The sequence below is a fragment of the Schistocerca piceifrons genome, chromosome 3 (genome assembly GCF_021461385.2).
Source record: "Schistocerca piceifrons isolate TAMUIC-IGC-003096 chromosome 3, iqSchPice1.1, whole genome shotgun sequence".
NCBI classification, from domain to species: Eukaryota; Metazoa; Arthropoda; class Insecta; order Orthoptera; family Acrididae; genus Schistocerca; species Schistocerca piceifrons.
The window spans coordinates 911,749,659-911,771,007 of NC_060140.1; the positions used below are offsets into that span (position 1 = coordinate 911,749,659).

A 21,349-nucleotide genomic window follows, 5' to 3' on the forward strand; every position below is an offset into this window, starting at 1 on the left:
ATGTGTGTTCCAATGGGTACAGATCAGGAACATTTGCTGGCCAAGACATCAATTTGAGTTCTCTGCAATGCTTCTCAAACCAATGTAGCATGATTCTGGCTTTGCAACATGGACAGTTATCCTTTTGAAAGACGTTATCGCCATAGGGGCAGACATCAAGCACAAAGTGATGCAAGTGGCCCGCAATAACGCTTCACTTTGCCTTTGATTACTACCACAGAACCCACAGAAGCTCAATTCAATGTTCCCCATTGCATAATTCTGCCGTCACTGGCCTGCATCCATGGTGTGACGAATATGTTTCGTGCAGCCATTTACCTGGATACAGTGTGTAAGGACCCAACAATTGACCAGGTGTAATAAGAAATGTGATTCGTTCAACAGGTAACACATCTCTGTTGATCCACAGTGCAAACTCAGTGATGCTGTGCTCACTGCAATCATAACTGATGATGTGGTTTTGAGTTAATGCAGGAGCACGTAGGGGTTGTGTGATGTGGAGCTCCATGTTCAACAATGCCCTTTGAATGGTGTGTTCTGAAACACCTGTGCCTGCACCAGCATTGTACTCTGTCATTAAATCTGCTACAGGTCACTACCTATCCTGGATTACAGTGGTGGATCCTCTAGCCTCTACATTTTGTGATGAGATGTAATCTTCCAGTAGCATAATATGGCCTACTCATTATTTCACCATCCTCCAATCACTTTCCATATGTGCTCACAACAATAGTACGCCAACAGGCAAACAGGTTTGCAGTTTCAGAGATTCTCACTTTCAGCTGCAGCACCACAACAATGTGTCCTTTGTCAAAACTACTTATATCAGTGGATTTCCGGATTTGCGTCCCGTATCTTCACTATAATGTCTGTCCATTCATCTCTCTTCCGCTTACATTTTTTCCTCACTGTGTCACATGCCCTCAGCACCACCAGAAGACATTCAACCTCACAATGGGCAGTGGTTATAATGTTTTGGCCCATCAGTGTAAATGATATGGTAGAAACTGTAAACTAAGAACTGATCATATATTCTTTACACACATTTCCAGTACTAACCAATTAAACAGTGAAGGACTAAGACATGAGGATGTGTCATTGAAGTCTTTTGTGATGGGAACTTCATAAAATCTTCTCAGTTTACAAGCTGCATCACTACCAATAAAACACTTGAGCTTTTTATAGCTGCCTCCATCATTGTCACCATGAGTTAAAATCACTGTCTGTCTGGTAGTCAGTGATTTTATCTTCTGATGGTGATGGTGGAGACAACTATCTAAAGCTTAAGTTCTTTGTTTGCAGTGACGCAGTTTGTGAACTGAGAAGATTTTACTGAGGAAATGAGGATGTTTGACAAAATTTAAAGAGCTAGCAAATATATATTTTGGTGAAAGCAATCTTTTCATAAATGGAAGTGAGACAATATACATGAGAATACAAGCAAAATCAGGTAATCAAGGCTGATGATCAAGCCAGGAGATACATGTTTTTCTAAAGTTCATTGCAGTAAACAGCTGTAGCTGATGGCTGACAGTTGTACATGTGGGATGATCTTATAAATAAAACATGTTCAAAAATGAGCACAAATATGTTTCTCCTCCATAAAAAATCTGTCAACAGCAACAGGTTACTAAAAATGCACAAAGGCCACACTTATCCATACAGTTTACGTCATACACAAATGCGGGGCAAAAAATACTGAATATAGTGGGACTGTGTGAAATAAGGTGTCCAGAATCTGGGGAAGTTTAAACACAATGTGGTGGAGAGCTGCTGTAAGCAGCGCAGACAAGTGAAGATGCAATGCATAGGAATGGTTTTGGGCTCTTACTGTCTAAAAACTGCAAAAGGAGTTTACTAGAGTGGAAACCAGTGTCAGAAAGGATACTAACCGAACTCTTTAGAACAAATGTGCAAAATATCACTTTAATTCAATGATATGCACCTACTGAAGTGCCTGAAGAAGAATTAACAGATTTTTTACAGAGCTAAATGGTGTCCTTATACAAACTAGTTGCAGAGACATAAAAATTTTAATGGGAGAGTTGAACGCTTAAGTCGTTTCAGAAAACGAAAGGCTTGAATACGTCATGGGTGTACACAGCATTGGGAACAGAAATGCAGATGCTGAACTGCACACACTGAGCATGGCCTAGTCATGGAAACTGCCGTAAGATAACATAGATCTCACCAGATCAAGTTCCTGAAAATCAGATAGACCATATAGCCATAGGCTATAAATTTTGACATTCTCTGTAAAATGACAGAAATAAGAGAGGAGCAGATGTTGGAAGTGACCACCACCTAGTTTTAGCTGAGTTCAGATTGAAGACAGTGGCAAATAGAAGCAAGCTCAATCACAGGAGAAAATTAAGTAAAAAGTGGCAAGTTTAGAAGACCAACATATAAAAGAAACATTTGCCTTTGAACTACAAAACAGATTCCAGGTACTCTCCGACAAAACCTTTATGTAGGAAGGAACTGAAACAGGTTGGCAGAAACTTAAAGATAGCTATCTAGATGTTGGAGAGAACATATCAGGATTTAAGACACATCACAGAAATGAATGGATCTCTGATGATACCTGGAATGACATTAGCCGCAGGAAAAAACTAAAAGTTAAATTTTTGTAAGACAAAAGTGCAGAAGATTGATGTGCATAAAGAATATACGGAGGCAAACAAAAGATTGAAAATGAGAATAAGGCGAGATAAAAGGAAGTGGATATATGACCAAATGTGAAATATGTTTTATTCATCTCACAACGTACACAATTTCAGAATATGTGTCTGATGTACAGGAGACATGTCAAGGTTCAAATCTGCTAATTTAAAATTTTGTCACACTTACTTTGTAGAGCGTTTACTTACTTGCAATTTGTCAAAGTTACAGTATTTACATATACTATTATCATAAATTTTTATTCCATTTTAGGCATCCAGCTCAAAGTATCACTTTGTCCTTCATGAAATCTTCCACAGAGTGGTACCATTGTTCAATTAGAAAATCATGGAACTTGCTTTTTAAAATATTTATCTTTATATTCATTATGTCACACCCTTTTATTGTGTTGTGAATTTTCATGGCGGTATACTGAGGAGTCTGAGCATGCATTTTTAAGTGATGAGAGGTGAGCATAAAGTTCTCTTTATGCCTTGTGTCATACGAGTGTTCAAAATGATTTTTTTGTATAGATCAGCTCTGCTGCGTCAGAAAAGAATCACCTCAAAGATGTGTAAAGAGGGGGGGACAGTTAATATTTTTAGGTCTTTAAATAATGGTCGACATGATGCCCTCGGCTGTGCAGAGCATATGTTGCGAATGATTCTTTTTTGGAACTTTAAAATTAGTGTAACATTTCCCGAGTTTCTCCAAAAAAATTATTCCATATCGAATAACTGATTCAAAGTAGCTATAATATGCTATTTTCCTGGTGGCCATATCAGTGGCACAGGCTAAAATTTCCATTGCAAATGTAAGGTTGTTTAATTTATTTGCTAGATATTCTATGAGTATATTAGAATTCTAACTCAAAGTTCTGTTCAAGTTTATTCTCAGGAACCTGACTGAATCAAGTTCTTCCATTTTTTGATTGTTGTGAGTTACACAGATTTCTTCAGTTCTTGAATGTTTGGTTTTAAAACTCATCATGTGGGTTTTTGAAGTGTTTAGCCTTAAGCCATTTTGACTGCACCATGTTTCCAGGTTACTTAACATATTCATGACACTCTGTGGTATATTGTCAGAATTTTCATTTTCAATTAGGGCAGAAGTATCATCTGCAAACAAAGTTAAATGAGTATTTATATTGAGAGGCAAGTCATTTACATAAAACAGGAATAAAATTGGTCCAAGGATTGAGCCTTGAGGAACACCTTGTGACACAGTTTTCCACTCAGAGAAGTGATCTGCTCCATTTGATGTGATTACTACCATTTGTTTCCCCTCCAAGAGATATGATTCAAACCATTTCAAATCAACATCTCTTATTCCATACCTGCTGAGTTAGAAAAGCATCAGGGCATGGTTTACATAGTCGAATGCTTTTGTAAGATCACAGAATATTCCTGTGACCTTAGCTTTCTTACCTGGTGATGAAGTAATTTTTTTGATAAACTCATTTATCACATCTACTGTGTTTTTGCCTTGGTGGAAGCCGAATTGGTTATTTGAAATGATATCATTCTGTGTGATGAAGCTTTGTATCTGTAAAACAGCAATTTTTTCAAAAATTTTTGATATGACGGAGTATTGAGATGGGGCGATAATTTCCCATATCATATTTTGAACCTTTTTTAAGCAATGGTTTTACTTACGTGTGTTTCAAAAGATCAGGGAAGTAACCTTCTTCAAAGGACTTGTTTATTATGAGAGAGAGAGAGAGGATGAGCTATTTTGTTGTAAACTGTTTTAATTATTTTGGTGGGTATCCCATCCCAGCCAGCAGTGTTTTTGTCTTTTAAGGAGAGTATGACATTTTCAACAAATTTTGCTGAGACTGTGTTGAATTTTTTGAGACATTCACTGGTATCGCCTTTTAACCCAAAACCATTTACTTTCTACTCATAATTTGCTATGTCTAAATCAGATTTTGCTACATTTATGAAGTACTCAGTTATTTGAGCTGGATTTACAACACATTTTTCCTTAAGTTTGATTTCTAAAATGTCTTGTTTATGATTTCGGACACCTAATTCAGACTTAACTACAGACCATACTGCCGTTGTTTTATTTTTCTGCCCTAGAATGAATTTGGTATTTGCCATTTGTTTTGAAGCTTTCACAACTTTTATTAAAAATAGTTTTATAGTTTCTAACATATTTTACAAAATCAGGATCTTTGTTGTACTTCAGTTGATTGTGTAGCTTCCTTTTCCTCTCACTCGATATTTTTATTCCTGGTGTGATCCATCTTATCTTACTTGACGTTTTATTGCAATACGATCTTGGTGGGAAAGCTTCATTAAATACTTCAAGAAAAGTGTTTAAGAATGTACTAAAGTTATCATTTGTTGAATCACCATCCATGAAATACCACTTAACTTTACTTAGTTTCTCACAGAATATTTCAATATTTGTTTCACAGAAACTTCTTTTGATATATGTTTTTCTTATATTATGTTTATCAGTTTTTGCCAGTGAGACAAATGAGGCTGAGTGATCAGAAAGTCCTCAGTCTAGACAGAATTTATGTACATTATCAAAGTAGTAATTTGTTACAATGTTGTCGATGCATGTTGCTGAGTGAATATTTTCTCTGGTGAATTCCGAAAAATTTAGTTTAAAACCAGACTTTTTAATTGAATCAATAAATGTTGTTGATTCTCTATTGTCATTTGCAGTGTTTATATTAACACAGTTATCAGCAGAGGCAGCAAGACAGGGAAATATAAAGGAGCTGTACAATACCACCAAACAACTCTCAATGAAGAACTTTAGACATGATGGCCAGTTAAGGGCAAGGATCGGATGATGATTACAAAGCAACAGGCACAGCTACAGAGATGGGTGGAGTATTTCAAGGAGTTGTTAAATCATAAAGACAACCAAAAGGAACAGGTGAGCGATGTTCCAGAGGAAGCTGAAGCAGATCAAGATAAAAATCTGCAGTGTCCCACAATGGGTGAAATAAGAAGTGCTTTGAGAAATCTAAAAAATGCAAAGGCTCCAGACCCAGACAACATAGCACCGGAACTGTGAAAAGCCGATATTAAAAAGCTTTGTTGAAATGCTCCATCCCTAGCTAAAGCATATTTGGCTTGAAGGGAAATCACCAGGAGTGCAGAGTGGTAAAGTTCCACAAAAAAAAAAGGAATTTTTTTGGATTGTAACAACTGGCCGTCAGCACCCAGTGAGGCCCTAACCAGAATTATTTTAAATAGGATTAAAGATTCAATCAAAAATTGACTGCATAAAGAACAAGTTGGTTTTCAGTCACAAAGCAGTCATGATGATCTTATTAATACTCTTAGGATCATATTAGAGCAAAGCAAAGAGTCAAAGCAACAATGTACCTGGCATTTATCGGTTTTCAAAAGGCCTTCAATTCTGTGAAAGATCAAGTTTTATGGCAGGTGTCACCGAAGTATGGTATACCACAGAAGACTCTAAACATCGCCAAAGACCTGTATGATTGCTACAAATGTTGTGTATTCCACAAGGGAAATCTGACACATCCAACAGAGATAATAGCCAGAGCCCAGCAGGTTAGCACTTTGTCATCAACTCTCTTCCTACTTGCCCTTGACTCATTTATGAGAAGAGCCAGTGCGGACAAGAGATGAGGAATCCAATGGGTGATCCATAGACATCTGGATGATTTGGAATTCACAAACAACATTGTTTTATTAGCTCAAAGGCCATTAGGTATGGCATTCCGTCGTGCTGACCACTCAGCCAACAACATTGTTTTATTATCTCAAAGGCTGACAGATAAGAAAGATAAATTAAACTCAATGCAAAAAGAAAAAGAAGTTGCTGGGCCCAAGTTAACATAAGTAAAACAAAGGAAATAAGAATAAATTCTCGTAAAATGGAAGTGCCACTGCTTTTAGGGGAGCAGCAAGTGGAGATTGTCAATTCATTCCTGTATCTGGGTAATGTGTTGATAGAAGATGGTGGAGCCAGAGAAGATGTGAAGAACTGCATGAAGAAGGCAAATGCTGCCTTCATATAACTGTACCCAATATGGAGAAACAGAAACATCACATGCAAAACCAAAATTCATATTTTCAATACAAATGCATTGTCTGTTCTCCCAGAAACAAAGATAACATCGTAATTACAGAGCTTCATAATGAATATCTGGTGGCCAGAAAAAATAAATAATGAAGATCTCTGGAAAAAATGGCTCTGAGCACTATGGGACTTAACATCTGTGGTCATCAGTCCCCTAGAACTTAGAACTACTTAAACCTAACTAACCTAAGGACATCACACACATCCATGCCCGAGGCAGGATTCGAACCTGCGACTGTAGCAGTCGCGCGGTTCCGGACTGAGCGCCTAGAACCGCTAGACCACCGCGGCCGGAGAAGATCTCTGGAGAGAAACAAACAAGACACCTATAGAGGAATAGATACATGATAGAAAGTAGAGGTACATGGAGGAGGATGGTGGAAGGGGAAGCAAGGAGAGTTGGCAAGACCTGGGTGGAACTGAGGGAAATGGCCAAAGACAGAGATGCATGGCGAGTTCTCTTGGGTGTCCTGTGACCCCATAGGGGTCAAAGGAATTAAGGCGTGTAAGCAAATGTCCAGAAAGTAGGTACTGATTTGGAAAAAAAGACCCTCCTTTCTTCAATCCAAAATTTATTTTTACAAGAAAGAGCATTTCTTAAACTATTTTTCTACATAGCTGTCACCGTAGTTCAGACATAAGTTATAGTGAGAAATCAAATTTTCTATGTCCTACTCACACCAAGATGGCACTAGTGAAAAGAGAGAGTGTTTTTTGCATCATTTTTTGCTTGCTGAATTCCTTCCCAGAGGTGAATGCGTCAATGTAGTACAGTATGCAGTTCAAAACAAAAGTCGTATAATGCTCAGTCAAGGCATTGAGTTGCTTCAAGACAGTGCAAGTCCCCTGTTTGCTGGTGCCACTCAAAACCTTATTCAACAATTCAACTGAGAGCAGTTCATTCACCTGCTGTACAGCCCCAGTCTCACACCTTCTGTCTACTACTTGTTCTTGAACTTGAAACATGATTCTGGAGGAAAGTGCTTTCACAGCAATGACAAGGCAAAAAACAGTGTTCAACAGTGGCTCTCTTCACTAGCAGCATCTTTCTACGAAGAGTGTTACAGTTTTGTGTTGTGAACATTTTTACTTAACAACTTAGATGACACTTAAATGTCTCTGTTTTATCAGACACAGACTGTTACATGCTCTTTGGCACAATGACAGTTTTTGTCATTGTTAAGCTTTACTGTGTAGACTTTTAATACACTATTGTTTTTGAACAAAGAAAAATCTGTATTGTTGCGAAATAACTAAACAAAGAGGGCATAGAAAAGCTGGTTTCCCGCTACAGAAACTGCAGAAGGAGGCTATTAATTACATTAGAAATATATCATGTAAGTAGTACTGCAGAAATAAATTTAAATAATTTCAAATACTGACTGTACAGCTATGGATAAATATGTTTTTAAGAGTAACCTTTCCTGCTTTGCTGAACGAAGATGTTAACAATACAGCATTAAATTTACAGAAAACTGTTATGTACAGAAAAAAATGCTTAAGTTAAGCAAAAAATAACCTGAAAATGCTGGATTCATATTTAATGATAAATTTCCATGCTGATCAAGAACACAAAAATATGGGCTTCTTTCAAACAAAAATTAAGAAGTCACCTGATCTTGGCTTCTTGTTACAATGTAAGGGGATTTTTAGCACCAGTTCACGAGGTTTCCATGATACTTAAATGACAGATTGGAATAAAAGGCAATTATTCCCTTGGTAATTTATCTGCCACAAAATAATAAATTGTAAATATAACATACAGAAGTATGCAACGGTGCATTGCAAACTTTACCTGAAACTTGAAATTTGTCTGAAGCTAGAAAACTGCTTGTAGTAAGTGTAAACATGAAACTATTACATGTTTCTGTTAGATGTGTCTTCTATAAATATCAAATGATTTGTTAATTTAGAACCTGAGATGTCCAGTACCACTGTAAAGGTGATCAACAGATGAAAAATTAATAAATGAATTTGTCCCTTACATACCAGGAAGTGCTAATGATTGGCAGTTGTCAATCCATGAGCTGGCACTTACATTAAAATAGTTAGTAGGACGCACTTGCTGTTGCCCAACTGTTAGTTACCCTATGTGAGGAAAGTTCTGTGTGCCGGTTGTCTGTGAAAGCACAAGCTACATCCTCTGTGTGTTTGTATTTCACTATTTGTATGTTGTGTTTCAGAGGTGTAGAGAAAGAACCAGCCGAGTATTTGCCTAAACAAATGGGGAAAACTGACTAAACACCATACTCCAGCAGGCCAATGGCCATTGTTTCCGGAATATAGATTAGATCCTTTTCTGGCTCAGTTCCCTGTCGCCTCCATTTCGTGCATTAAGCAATATGAGTAGGTCGAATATATGCAGAAATGCAAGTTGCCAATGATACTAGTCTAATGAAAATCTAACAAAAGCACTTATAAAACTCAGTAACATTAACGTACCTTCTTTTGAAACTGCAACAGAGCCAATAATAACTAAATCAACTTTGATCTTGGCATCCAATCCAATGGGTTTTCCATACAGCTCAAGTCCTTTTCGAGATGCTCCAACTCTACAATCTTTATTTGATGCTCCCACTGGCAACTGTATTTGTTTTAATAATCCATTGCGTAAACGTGGTATTGGCACTAACACAGTTTTTCCTGCCTGTGGGGCAAAATGAAAAATAAAATAAAACTCATCATACAGATGAGAAACTAATGACAGTAATTTAAATAAGATGAGAATATTTTCATTATTTAAATAAGAAATATACAATAAAATACAAAAATCACATTAAAAATGGGATTAAACATTTCACACCTTTGGTTCATGACATGGTAGTTGTCCCAAAATCCTTTAACCACAATTTCACGTTTATTGTTTGTATGCTAACTAGTTCATCATTATTAACTTGCAAAACACCTCCTGCACTCCCTATGTTATCAGTGCCTGAAGAGTTCAACTGGATCTTGAACACTAGGGAAGTATTTCTAAAGATGTTCTACCGGCAAACTTTTTTCCAAGCAAGATAGTTCCCCAGTATTCTACCAAAAGAAATCCATCTTGCTATTTGCATAATCTATGATTGAATGTATGTGATTGTTCCACTAAGTAAATCCACAAAATATTTCCAAAGTATTTGAATGAAATGACTAGCTCTACTGGTTAATCATGAAGCCAAAAACTACTGGATTTTGAGTTTTTAAAGTCTACTACTGTGTATTTATACTTGTTTGCGTCACTTGGATACTTTTCCAAGACCAGACTTCATAGTATTATGATTTTTACAGAATATACCCACCATTTTGATAAATGTGTCACATATGAAGTGTGCCAAGATTGTAAATAATATTCTCCGAAAAATTTATTAACATATTATGCACAATCCTATCATACATTCTTGGGGCACAATTAAATTAATTTAGCATCTGTAGTGACTCTTCATTCATGACAATATGTTACATTCTGGCTGTCAGGATGTTTTCAATTAAGTCAAAAACCTAGATCAATATTACACATTACAATAATTTCCCTGACAGATTTTGATGTAGTACAAAATCCGAAGCTTTTTTAAAGTCAAAAACCACTGAATCCAAATCTGACTTCTGAGATACAATGTGTCAAGAGCATGTGTCTGAGCACTGGTGCTCACATAATCAGTATGCTGCTTGCCAAGGAGACTGTCGTTTCATTCTGGGTACATAATTAAAGTCATAAAAGTCCAGTAAAACTAGTGGTGATTGATACAGAGTATTCAACTCCAGGTTTAAGTTTCAATAATTTCATCTGATCCCCCTCCACCCTGCCTCCCCAAGAAGGTGGTGGTGTATATTTTTAACAGAATAACCATTTGACATAATAAGTTACATTTGATGTCATTAGGCTGGTTAGTGTTATTAGTTGTTGTGACCAACAGATGGCGCTTGTGCTCTACAACACCGATGCAGTCTGTTAGGTCACGTTAGTTGCTGGAGAAATGGCGTCAAAGCAGGAGAAAGCGCAATGTGTGCTTTGGTTTCACAAAATGAAACCGCCCATCAGTGCCCAGTGTAAGTTTTGGGCTTCTTTGGAAGCAGCCTTCCTGATGTTAAATCAATAAAGTGACGGTAGGCAACGTTTAATGAAACAGGCAGCATTGAAGATCGTCCTCAAAGTGGCAGGCCTCGTGAGAGTGATGCAACTGTTGATTGTGTTTGGCAATCGTTTCAACAGAGTTGATCTAAATCAACTCATCAAGCATCATGTGAACTTCAAATACCACAAGCAAGTGTGGTGAAGATTCTTCATGAAAGGCTTACATTGCATGCTTACAAACTGCAAATCGTGCAGGCCTTGCAACTGAATGATTCGCTGACACATGCTGAATTTGCAACTGAGATTCTCAACAGGATTGATGGCGCTAACAATTATTTAAATTGCATATGCTTTACTGATGAATCCACCTTTCATGTCAGTGGAATGGTAAATAGGCATAATGTCCTTATATGGGGTTCAGAGTCTCCACATGCTACTGTATAGTTACAGTGAGACAGCACAAAATTGAATGTTTCTGCGGCCTCATGCGTAACAAGGTTTTTGGTCCATTTTTCTTTGCGGAAAAATTAATTACCACCAACATTTACTTAGATGGTTTGCAACAGGTCATTGCCCCACAGTTAGAAGAATATCAACCATGGATAATTTTCCAGCAAGATGGAGCACCCTGCCCCACTGGGCTTTGATAGTGCGTGATTTCCTGGATGAAACATTTCCAGATCAGTGAATTGGAAAGAATGGTCCAACACCCTGGCCATCCCGTTCTCCAGACATGACACCCCTTGACTTTTTGTTTCTGGGGCTATATGAAAGATAGAGTCTTCGTCACACCGGTTGCTGATGTCAACGAACTGAAGGCTAGGATATAAGCTGCAGTGGGTACTGTGACAGAACACGTTACAAAACACCTGACGGGAACTGGAATACCGTCTCGACATTCTCCGAGCTACCAAGGGAGCACACGCTGAGGTTTACTAATGTAAGTGGTCTTAACAAAAAACTAGTAACACTAACCTACGTAACGGCATCAAATGCAAATTATTATGTCAAACAGTTATTCTGTAATAAATTGTTATGATCAGGTCACGACTTTGTGCTCACCACAATCTAGATCTAAACTGATGCCAAACATCAGCTGATGCTACAGACAGCCACTCTAACCCTACACAGTCTTTCTCAGAAGTCAGGAAATCAAAGTTATCTGTGAGTTTGTAAGCTTTTAAATGATATTTGTGTTGAGTAGCATACTATTATTCATGAAAACTGCTGAAAAATGAACAAAGGAAATGTGTAACTGATGTGGAAGTTACTGAAGCTTAAAAGGATGACACAGCAACAGTTTGAAAGTGGGTAGTGCAGTTCAGCTGCCAAGAGGATTTTTCCTGACCTCTTAAATCACTGAACAACAACCAGTGAATAAAATGGAAGCAATCAGCTTCACAATCAATTACAGGCCAGTTTCAGTGGCCTCACACTTTCTAAATTACTTGAGAGAGTAATTGTTGTTGAGATGGAATATTTCTTCAGTAAATACAGCTTGCTTAGCAAATCACAATATGGATTCCTAGAAGAGAAATCCAAACAGCAGTACCGATTCCTAGAAGAGAAATCCAAACAGCAGTACCAACTTTTTTCTGTAAAGTGTTGAATAAAGGAAGCAAAGAATCAGATTTTTAAATTCTTATTTAGGTGATAGAAGAAAATGTGCCATACCATATTTAAAAAATGAGGAGCAGTTTCTAACTGTGAAAAATATCATGCCAAAATGTTTATGTGCTTCCAAATGAAAAAAAAAAATGGGCCATTTTTTTATCTTATTAACATAACATATCACAGTGGCCAAATTTGATACACAACACCAACAAAGTGTTGCATAAGTAGCTCAAAGTTAGTGAACTATTGTGATTATATTAGTTACGAATGTACTCAAGTGTTTTAAATGCAAAACGGTAATGAGAACAAGTTGTCTGATTACAGAATATCTTATGATAAATAAACACCCACTGTCAGCCACTGTAGCTGAGTGGACAGCATGCTGGCTTGTCATGCCAGGAGGGGCCGGGTTCAATTTCCGGATGGATTGGAGATTTTCTCTGCTCTGGAACTGGGTGTTTGTGTCGTCTTCATCATCATCATTTCATCCTCATTGACGCGCAAGTTGCCAAAGTGGTGTCACCTCAAAAGACTTGCACCAGGCAATCAGGTCTACCCGCTGGGAGGCCCTTGCCACACATTTCAATGAACACCCTCTGAATAAGGATAAGTGTTCCCCCCCCCCCTCCCCCCATCTCCTGTGACTACTCCAGTCCCATTACAGAATTATCCTATCCCACTGGTGGCAAGGCCATCTGTGAAACTAGTCAAAGCAGGCGAAGTTTTCAGTCCCGTTTATGTGTCTGTCGACAACTCAATGCCTCTCCTATTCAGTAAGTAGTTATCTTTACTCCTGAATTGTTTGCTTTCTTTCAAGAATTTTAATTCCCATACTTATTAGATATTTTTCCCGAGGGCACACAGCTTTACTGTATGATTAAATGATGATGGCGTCCTCTTGGGTAAAGTATTCCGCAGGTAAAATAGTCCCCCATTCGGATCTCTGGGCGGGGTCTACTCAAGAGGATGTTGTTATCAGGAGAAAGAAAACGCATTCTACGGATTGGAGCATGGAATGTCAAATCCCTTAATCGGGCAGGTAGGTTAGAAAATTTAAAAAGGGAAATGGATAGGTTAAAGTTAGATGTAGTGGGAATTAGTGAAGTTTGGTGGCAGGAGGAACAAGGCTTTTGGTCAGGTGAATTCAGGGTTATAAATACAAAATAAAATAGGGGTAATGCAGGAGTAGGTTTAATAATGAATAAAAGAATAGGAGTGCGGGGAAGCTACTACAAAGAGCATAGTGAACGCATTATTGTAGCCAAGATAGATACGAAGGCCACACCTACTACAGTAGTACAAGTTTATATGCCAACTAGCTCTACATCTACATCTACATCTACATTGATACTCCGCAAGCCACCCAACGGTGTGTGGCGGAGGGCACTTTACGTGCCACTGTCATTACCTCCCTTTCCTGTTCCAGTCGCGTATGGTTCGCGGGAAGAACGACTGTCTGAAAGCCTCCGTGCGCGCTCTAATCTCTCTAATTTTACATTCGTGATCTCCTCGGGAGGTATAAGTAGGGGGAAGCAATATATTCGATACCTCATCCAGAAACGCACCCTCTCGAAACCTGGCGAGCAAGCTACACCGCGATGCAGAGCGCCTCTCTTGCAGAGTCTGCCACTTGAGTTTATTAAACATCTCCGTAACGCTATCACGGTTACCAAATAACCCTGTGACGAAACGCGCCGCTCTTCTTTGGATCTTCTCTATCTCCTCTGTCAGACCGATCTGGTACGGATCCCACACTGATGAGCAATACTCAAGTATAGGTCGAACGAGTGTTTTGTAAGCCACCTCCTTTGTTGATGAACTACATTTTCTAAGCACTCTCCCAATGAATCTCAACCTGGTACCCGCCTTACCAACAATTAATTTTATATGATCATTCCACTTCAAATCGTTCCGCACGCATACTCCCAGATATTTTACAGAAGTAACTGCTACCAGTGTTTGTTCCGCTATCATATAATCATACAATAAAGGATCCTTCTTTCTATGTATTCGCAATACATTACATTTGTCTATGTTAAGGGTCTATGTTAAGGGTCCCCCCCCCCATGAACCATGGACCTTGCCGTTGGTGGGGAGGCTTGCGTGCCTCAGCGATACAGATAGCCGTACCGTAGGTGCAACCACAACGGAGGGGTATCTGTTGAGAGGCCAGACAAACGTGTGGTTCCTGAAGAGGGGCAGCAGCCTTTTCAGTAGTTGCAAGGGCAACAGTCTGGATGATTGACTGATCTGGCCTTGTAACAATAACCAAAACGGCCTTGCTGTGCTGGTACTGCGAACGGCTGAAAGCAAGGGGAAACTACAGCCATAATTTTTCCCGAGGGCATGCAGCTTTACTGTATGATTACATGATGATGGCGTCCTCTTGGGTAAAATATTCCGGAGGTAAAATAGTCCCCCATTCAGATCTCCGGGCGGGGACTACTCAAGAGGATGTCGTTATCAGTAGAAAAAAAACTGGCGTTCTACGGATCGGAGCGTAGAATGTCAGATCCCTTAATCGGGCAGGTAGGTTAGAAAATTTAAAAAGGGAAATGGATAGGTTGAAGTTAGATATAGTGGGAATTAGTGAAGTTCGGTGGCAGGAGGAACAAGACTTCTGGTCAGGTGACTACAGGGTTATAAACACAAAGTCAAATAGGGGTAATGCAGGAGTAGGTTTAATAATGAATAGGAAAATAGGAATGCGGGTAAGCTACTACAAACAGCATAGTGAACGCATTATTATGGCCAAGATAGATACGAAGCCCACACCTACTACAGTAGTAGAAGTTTATATGCCAACTAGCTCTGCAGATGACGAAGAAATTGAAGAAATGTATGATGAAATAAAAGAAATTATTCAGATTGTGAAGGGAGACGAAAATTTAATAGTCATGGGTGACTGGAATTCGAGTGTAGGAAAAGGGAGAGAAGGAAACATAGTAGGTGAATATGGATTGGGGGACAGAAATGAAAGAGGAAGCCGCCTGGTCGAATTTTGCACAGAGCACAACTTAATCATAACTAACACTTGGTTTAAGAATCATGAAAGAAGGTTGTATACATGGAAGAACCCTGGAGATACTAAAAGGTATCAGATTGATTATATAATGGTAAGACAGAGATTTAGGAACCAGGTTTTAAATTGTAAGACATTTCCAGGGGCAGATGTGGACTCTGACCACAATCTATTGGTTATGACCTGTAGATTAAAACTGAAGAAACTGCAAAAAGGTGGGAATTTAAGGAGATGGGACCTGGATAAACTAAAAGAACCAGAGGTTGTACAGAGATTCAGGGAGAGCATAAGGGAGCAATTGACAGGAATGGGGGAAATAAATACAGTAGAAGAAGAATGGGTAGCTTTGAGGGATGAAGTAGTGAAGGCAGCAGAGGATCAAGTAGGTAAAAAGACGAGGGCTAGGAGAAATCCTTGGGTAACAGAAGAAATATTGAATTTAATTGATGAAAGGAGAAAATATAAAAATGCAGTAAGTGAAACAGGCAAAAAGGAATACAAACGTCTCAAAAATGAGAACGACAGGAAGTGCAAAATGGCTAAGCATGGATGGCCAGAGGACAAATGTAAGGATGTAGAGGCCTATCTCACTAGGGGTAAGATAGATACCGCCTACAGGAAAATCAAAGACACCTTTGGAGATAAGAGAACGACTTGTATGAATATCAAGAGCTCAGATGGAAACCCAGTTCTAAGCAAAGAAGGGAAAGCAGAACGGTGGAAGGAGTATATAGAGGGTCTATACAAGGGCGATGTACTTGAGGACAATATTATGGAAATGGAAGAGGATGTAGATGAAGATGAAATCGGAGATATGATACTGCGCGAAGAGTTTGACAGAGCACTGAAAGACCTGAGTCGAAACAAGGCCCCCGGAGTAGACAATATTCCATTGGAACTACTGACGGCCGTGGGAGAGCCAGTCCTGACAAAACTCTACCATCTGGTGAGCAAAATGTATGAAACAGGCGAAATACCCTCAGACTTCAAGAAGAATATAATAATTCCAATCCCAAAGAAAGCAGGTGTTGACAGATGTGAAAATTACCAAACTATCAGCTTAATAAGTCACAGCTGCAAAATACTAACAGGAATTCTTTACAGACGAATGGAAAAACTAGTAGAAGCCAACCTCGTGGAAGATCAGTTTGGATTCCGTAGAAACACTGGAACACGTGAGGCAATACTGAGCTTACGACTTATCTTAGAAGAAAGATTAAGGAAAGGCAAACCTACGTTTCTAGCATTTGTAGACTTAGAGAAAGCTTTTGACAATGTTGACTGGAATACTCTCTTTCAAATTCTAAAGGTGGCAGGGGTAAAATACAGGGAGCGAAAGGCTATTTACAATTTGTACAGAAACCAGATGGCAGTTATAAGAGTCGAGGGACATGAAAGGGAAGCAGTGGTTGGGAAGGGAGTAAGACAGGGTTGTAGCCTCTCCCCGATGTTGTTCAATCTGTATATTGAGCAAGCAGTAAAGGAAACAAAAGAAAAATTCGGAGTAGGTATTAAAATTCATGGAGAAGAAATAAAAACTTTGAGGTTCGCCAATGACATTGTAATTCTGTCAGAGACAGCAAAGTACTTGGAAGAGCAGTTGAATGGAATGGACGGTGTCTTGAAAGGAGGATATAAGATGAACATCAACAAAAGCAAAACAAGGATAATGGAATGTAGTCTAATTAAGTCGGGTGATGCTGAGGGAATTAGATTAGGAAATGAGGCACTTAAAGTAGTAAAGGAGTTTTGCTATTTGGGGAGCAAAATAACTGATGATGGTCGAAGTAGAGAGGATATAAAATGTAGGCTGGCAATGGCAAGGAAAGCGTTTCTGAAGAAGAGAAATTTGTTAACATCCAGTATTGATTTAAGTGTCAGGAAGTCATTTCTGAAAGTATTCGTATGGAGTGTAGCCATGTATGGAAGTGAAACATGGACGATAAATAGTTTGGACAAGAAGAGAATAGAAGCTTTCGAAATGTGGTGCTACAGAAGAATGCTGAAGATTAGATGGGTAGATCACATAACTAATGAGGAAGTATTGAATAGGATTGGGGAGAAGAGAAGTTTGTGGCACAACTTGACCAGAAGAAGGGATCGGTTGGTAGGACATGTTCTGAGGCATCAAGGGATCACCAATTTAGTATTGGAGGGCAGCGTGGAGGGTAAAAATCATAGAGGGAGACCAAGAGATGAATACACTAAGCAGATTCAGAAGGATGTAGGTTGCAGTAGGTACTGGGAGATGAAAAAGCTTGCACAGGATAGAGTAGCATGGAGAGCTGCATCAAACCAGTCTCAGGACTGAAGACCACAACAACAACATGTTAAGGGTCAGTTGCCACTCCCTGCACCAAGTGCCTATCCGCTGCAGATCTTCCTGCATTTCGCTACAATTTTCTAATGCTGCAACTTCTCTGTATACTACAGCATCATCCGCGAAAAGCCGCATGGAACTTCCGACACTATCTACTAAGTCATTTATATATATTGTGAAAAGCAATGGTCCCATAACACTCCCCTGTAGCACGCCAGAGGTTACTTTAACGTCTGTAGACGTCTCTCCATTGATAACAACATGCTGTGTTCTGTTTGCTAAAAACTCTTCAATCCAGCCACACAGCTGGTCTGATATTCCGTAGGCTCTTACTTTGTTTATCAGGCGACAGTGCGGAACTGTATTGAACGCCTTCCGGAAGTCAAGAAAAATAGCATCTACCTGGGAGCCTGTATCTAATATTTTCTGGGTCTCATGAACAAATAAAGCGAGTTGGGTCTCACACGATCGCTGTTTCCGGAATCCATGTTGATTCCTACATAGTAGATTCTGGGTTTCCAGAAATGACATGATACGCAAGCAAAAAACATGTTCTAAAATTCTACAAGAGATCGACGTAAGAGATATAGGTCTATAGTTTTGCGCATCTGCTCGACGACCCTTCTTGAAGACTGGGACTATCTGTGCTCTTTTCCAATCATTTGGAACCTTCCGTTCCTCTAGAGACTTGCGGTACACGGCTGTTAGAAGGGGGGCAAGTTCTTTTGCGTACTCTGTCTAGAATCGAATTGGTATCCCGTCAGGTCCAGTGGACTTTCCTCTATTGAGTGATTCCAGTTGCTTTTCTATTCCTTGGACACTTATTTTGATGTCAGCCATTTTTTCGTTTGTGCGAGGATTTAGAGAAGGAACTGCAGTGCGGTCTTCCTCTGTGAAACAGCTTTGGAAAAAGGTGTTTAGTATTTCAGCTTTACGCGTGTCATCCTCTGTTTCAATGCCATCATCATCCCGTAGTGTCTGGATATGCTGTTTCGAGCCACTTACTGATTTAACGTAAGACCAGAACTTCCTAGGATTTTCTGTCAAGTCGGTACATAGAATTTTACTTTCGAATTCAATGAACGCTTCACGCATAGCCCTCCTTACGCTAACTTTGACATCGTTTAGCTTCTGTTTGTCTGAGAGGTTTTGGCTGCGTTTAAACTTGGAGTGGAGCTCTCTTTGCTTTCGCAGTAGTTTCCTAACTTTGTTGTTGTACCACGGTGGGTTTTTCCCGTCCCTCACAGTTTTACTCGGCACGTACCTGTCTAAAACGCATTTTACGATTGCCATGAACTTTTTCCATAAACACTCAACATTGTCAGTGTCGGAACAGAAATTTTCGTTTTGATCTGTTAGGTAGTCTGAAATCTGCCTTCTATTACTCTTGCTAAACAGATAAACCTTCCTCCCTTTTTTATATTCCTATTAACGTCCATATTCAGGGATGCTGCAATGGCCTTATGATCACTGATTCCCTGTTCTGCAGATGATGAAGAAATTGATGAAATGTATGATGAGATAAAATAAATTATTCAGGTAGTGAAGGGAGACAAAAATTTAATAGTCATGGGTGACTGGAATTCGACAGTAGAAAAGGAGGAGAAGGAAATTTAGTAGGTGAATATGGACTGGGGCTAAGAAATGAAAGAGAAAGACACCTGGCAGAATTTTGCACAGAGCATAACTTAATCATAGCTAACACTTGGTTCAAGAATCAAGAAAGAAGGTTGTATACATAGAACAACCCTGGAGATACTAGAAGGTTTCAGATAGATTATATAATGGTAAGACAGAGATTTAGGAACGAGATTTTAAATTGTAAGACATTTCCAGAGCAGAGGTGGACTCTGACCACAGTCAATTGGTTATGAACTGTAGATTAAAACTGAAGAAAATGCAAAAAGGTGGGAATTTAAGGAGATGGGACCTGGATAAACTGAAAGAACCAGAGGTTGTACAGAGTTTCAGGGAGAGCATAAGGGAACAATTGACAGGAATGGGGGCGAGAAATACAGTAGAAGAAGAATGGGTAGCTTTGAGGAATGAAATAGTGAAGGCAGCAGAGGAGCAAGTAGGTAAAAAGACAAGGGCTAGTAGAAATCCTTAGGTAACAGAAGAGATACTGAATTTAATTGATAAAAGGAGAAAATACAAAAATGCAGTAAGTGAAGCAGACAAAAAGGAATACAAACATCTCAAAAATGAGATCGACAGGAAGTGCAAAATGGCTAAGCAGGGATGGCTAGAGGACAAATGTAAGGATGTAGAGGCTTATCTCATGAGGGGTAAGATAGATACTGACTACAGGAAAATTAAAGAGACCTTTGGAGAAAAGAGAACCACTTGCATGAATATCAAGAGCTCAGATGGAAACCCAGTTCTAAGCAAAGCAGGGAAAGCAGAAAGGTGGAAGGAGTATATAGAGGGTCTATACAGGGGCGATGTTCTTGAGAACAATATTAGGGAAATGGAAGAGGAGGTAGATGAAGATGAAATGGAAGATATGATACTGCGTGAAGAGTTTGAGAGAGCACTGAAAGACCTGAGTCGAAACAAGGCCCCCGGAGTAGACAACATTCCATTGGAACTACTGACAGCCTTGGGAGAGCCAGTCCTGACAAAGCTCTAACATCTGGTGAGCAAGATGTATGAGACAGGCAAAATTCCCTCAGACTTCGAGAAGAATATAATAATTCCAATCCCAAAGAAAGCAGGTGTTGACAGATGTGAAAATTACCGAACCATCAGTTTAATAAGTCACAGCTGCAAAACACTAACGCGATTTCTTTACAGACGAATTGAAAAACTGGTAGAAGCCGACCACGGGGAGATCAGTTCGGATTCCATAGAAATGTTGGAACATGTGAGGCAATACTGACTCTACAACTTGTTGTTGTTGTGGTCTTCAGTCCTGAGACTGGTTTGATGCAGCTCTCCATGCTACTCTATCCTGTGCAAGCTTCTTCATCTCCCAGTACCTACTGCAACCTACATCCTTCTGAATCTGTTTCGTGTATTCATCTCTTGGTCTCCCTCTATGATTTTTACCCTCCACACTTTCCTCCAATACTAAATTGGTGATCCCTTGGAAGAGCAGTTGAGTGGAATGGACAGTGTCTTGAAAGGAGGGTATAAGATGAACATCAACAAAAGCAAAACGAGGATAATGGAATGTAGTCGAATTAAGTCGGGTGATGCTGAGGGAATTAGATTAGGAAATGAGATACTTAAAGTAGTAAAGGAGTTTTGCTATTTGGGGAGCAAAATAACTGATGATGGTTGAAGTAGAGATGATATAAAATGTAGACTGGCAATGGCAAGGAAAGCGTTTCTGAAGAAGAGAAATTTGTTAACATCGAGAATATATTTAAGTGTCAGGAAGTCATTTCTGAAAGTATTTGTATGGGGTGTAGCCATGTATAGAAGTGAAACATGGACGATAAATAGATTGGACAAGAAGAGAATAGAAGCTTTCGAAATGTGGAGCTACAGAAGGATGCAGAAGATTAGACGGGTAGATCACATAACTAATGAGGAGGTATTGAATAGAATTGGGGAGGAGTTTGTGGCACAACTTGACTAGAAGAAGGGTTCG

At 39.2% G+C, this 21,349-nt stretch overlaps 1 protein-coding gene across 1 annotated transcript in view; it reads right to left on the reverse strand.

Moving 5' to 3' along the window:
• Positions 1 to 21,349, reverse strand: part of LOC124788023 (methenyltetrahydrofolate synthase domain-containing protein) — a 148,665-nt gene that overhangs the window by 99,797 nt on the left and 27,519 nt on the right. Inside the window, exon 3 of the mRNA XM_047255084.1 lies at positions 9,181 to 9,385. Coding sequence (XP_047111040.1) covers positions 9,181 to 9,385 — 205 coding nt within the window. The remainder of the gene's footprint in view (positions 1 to 9,180; positions 9,386 to 21,349) is intronic.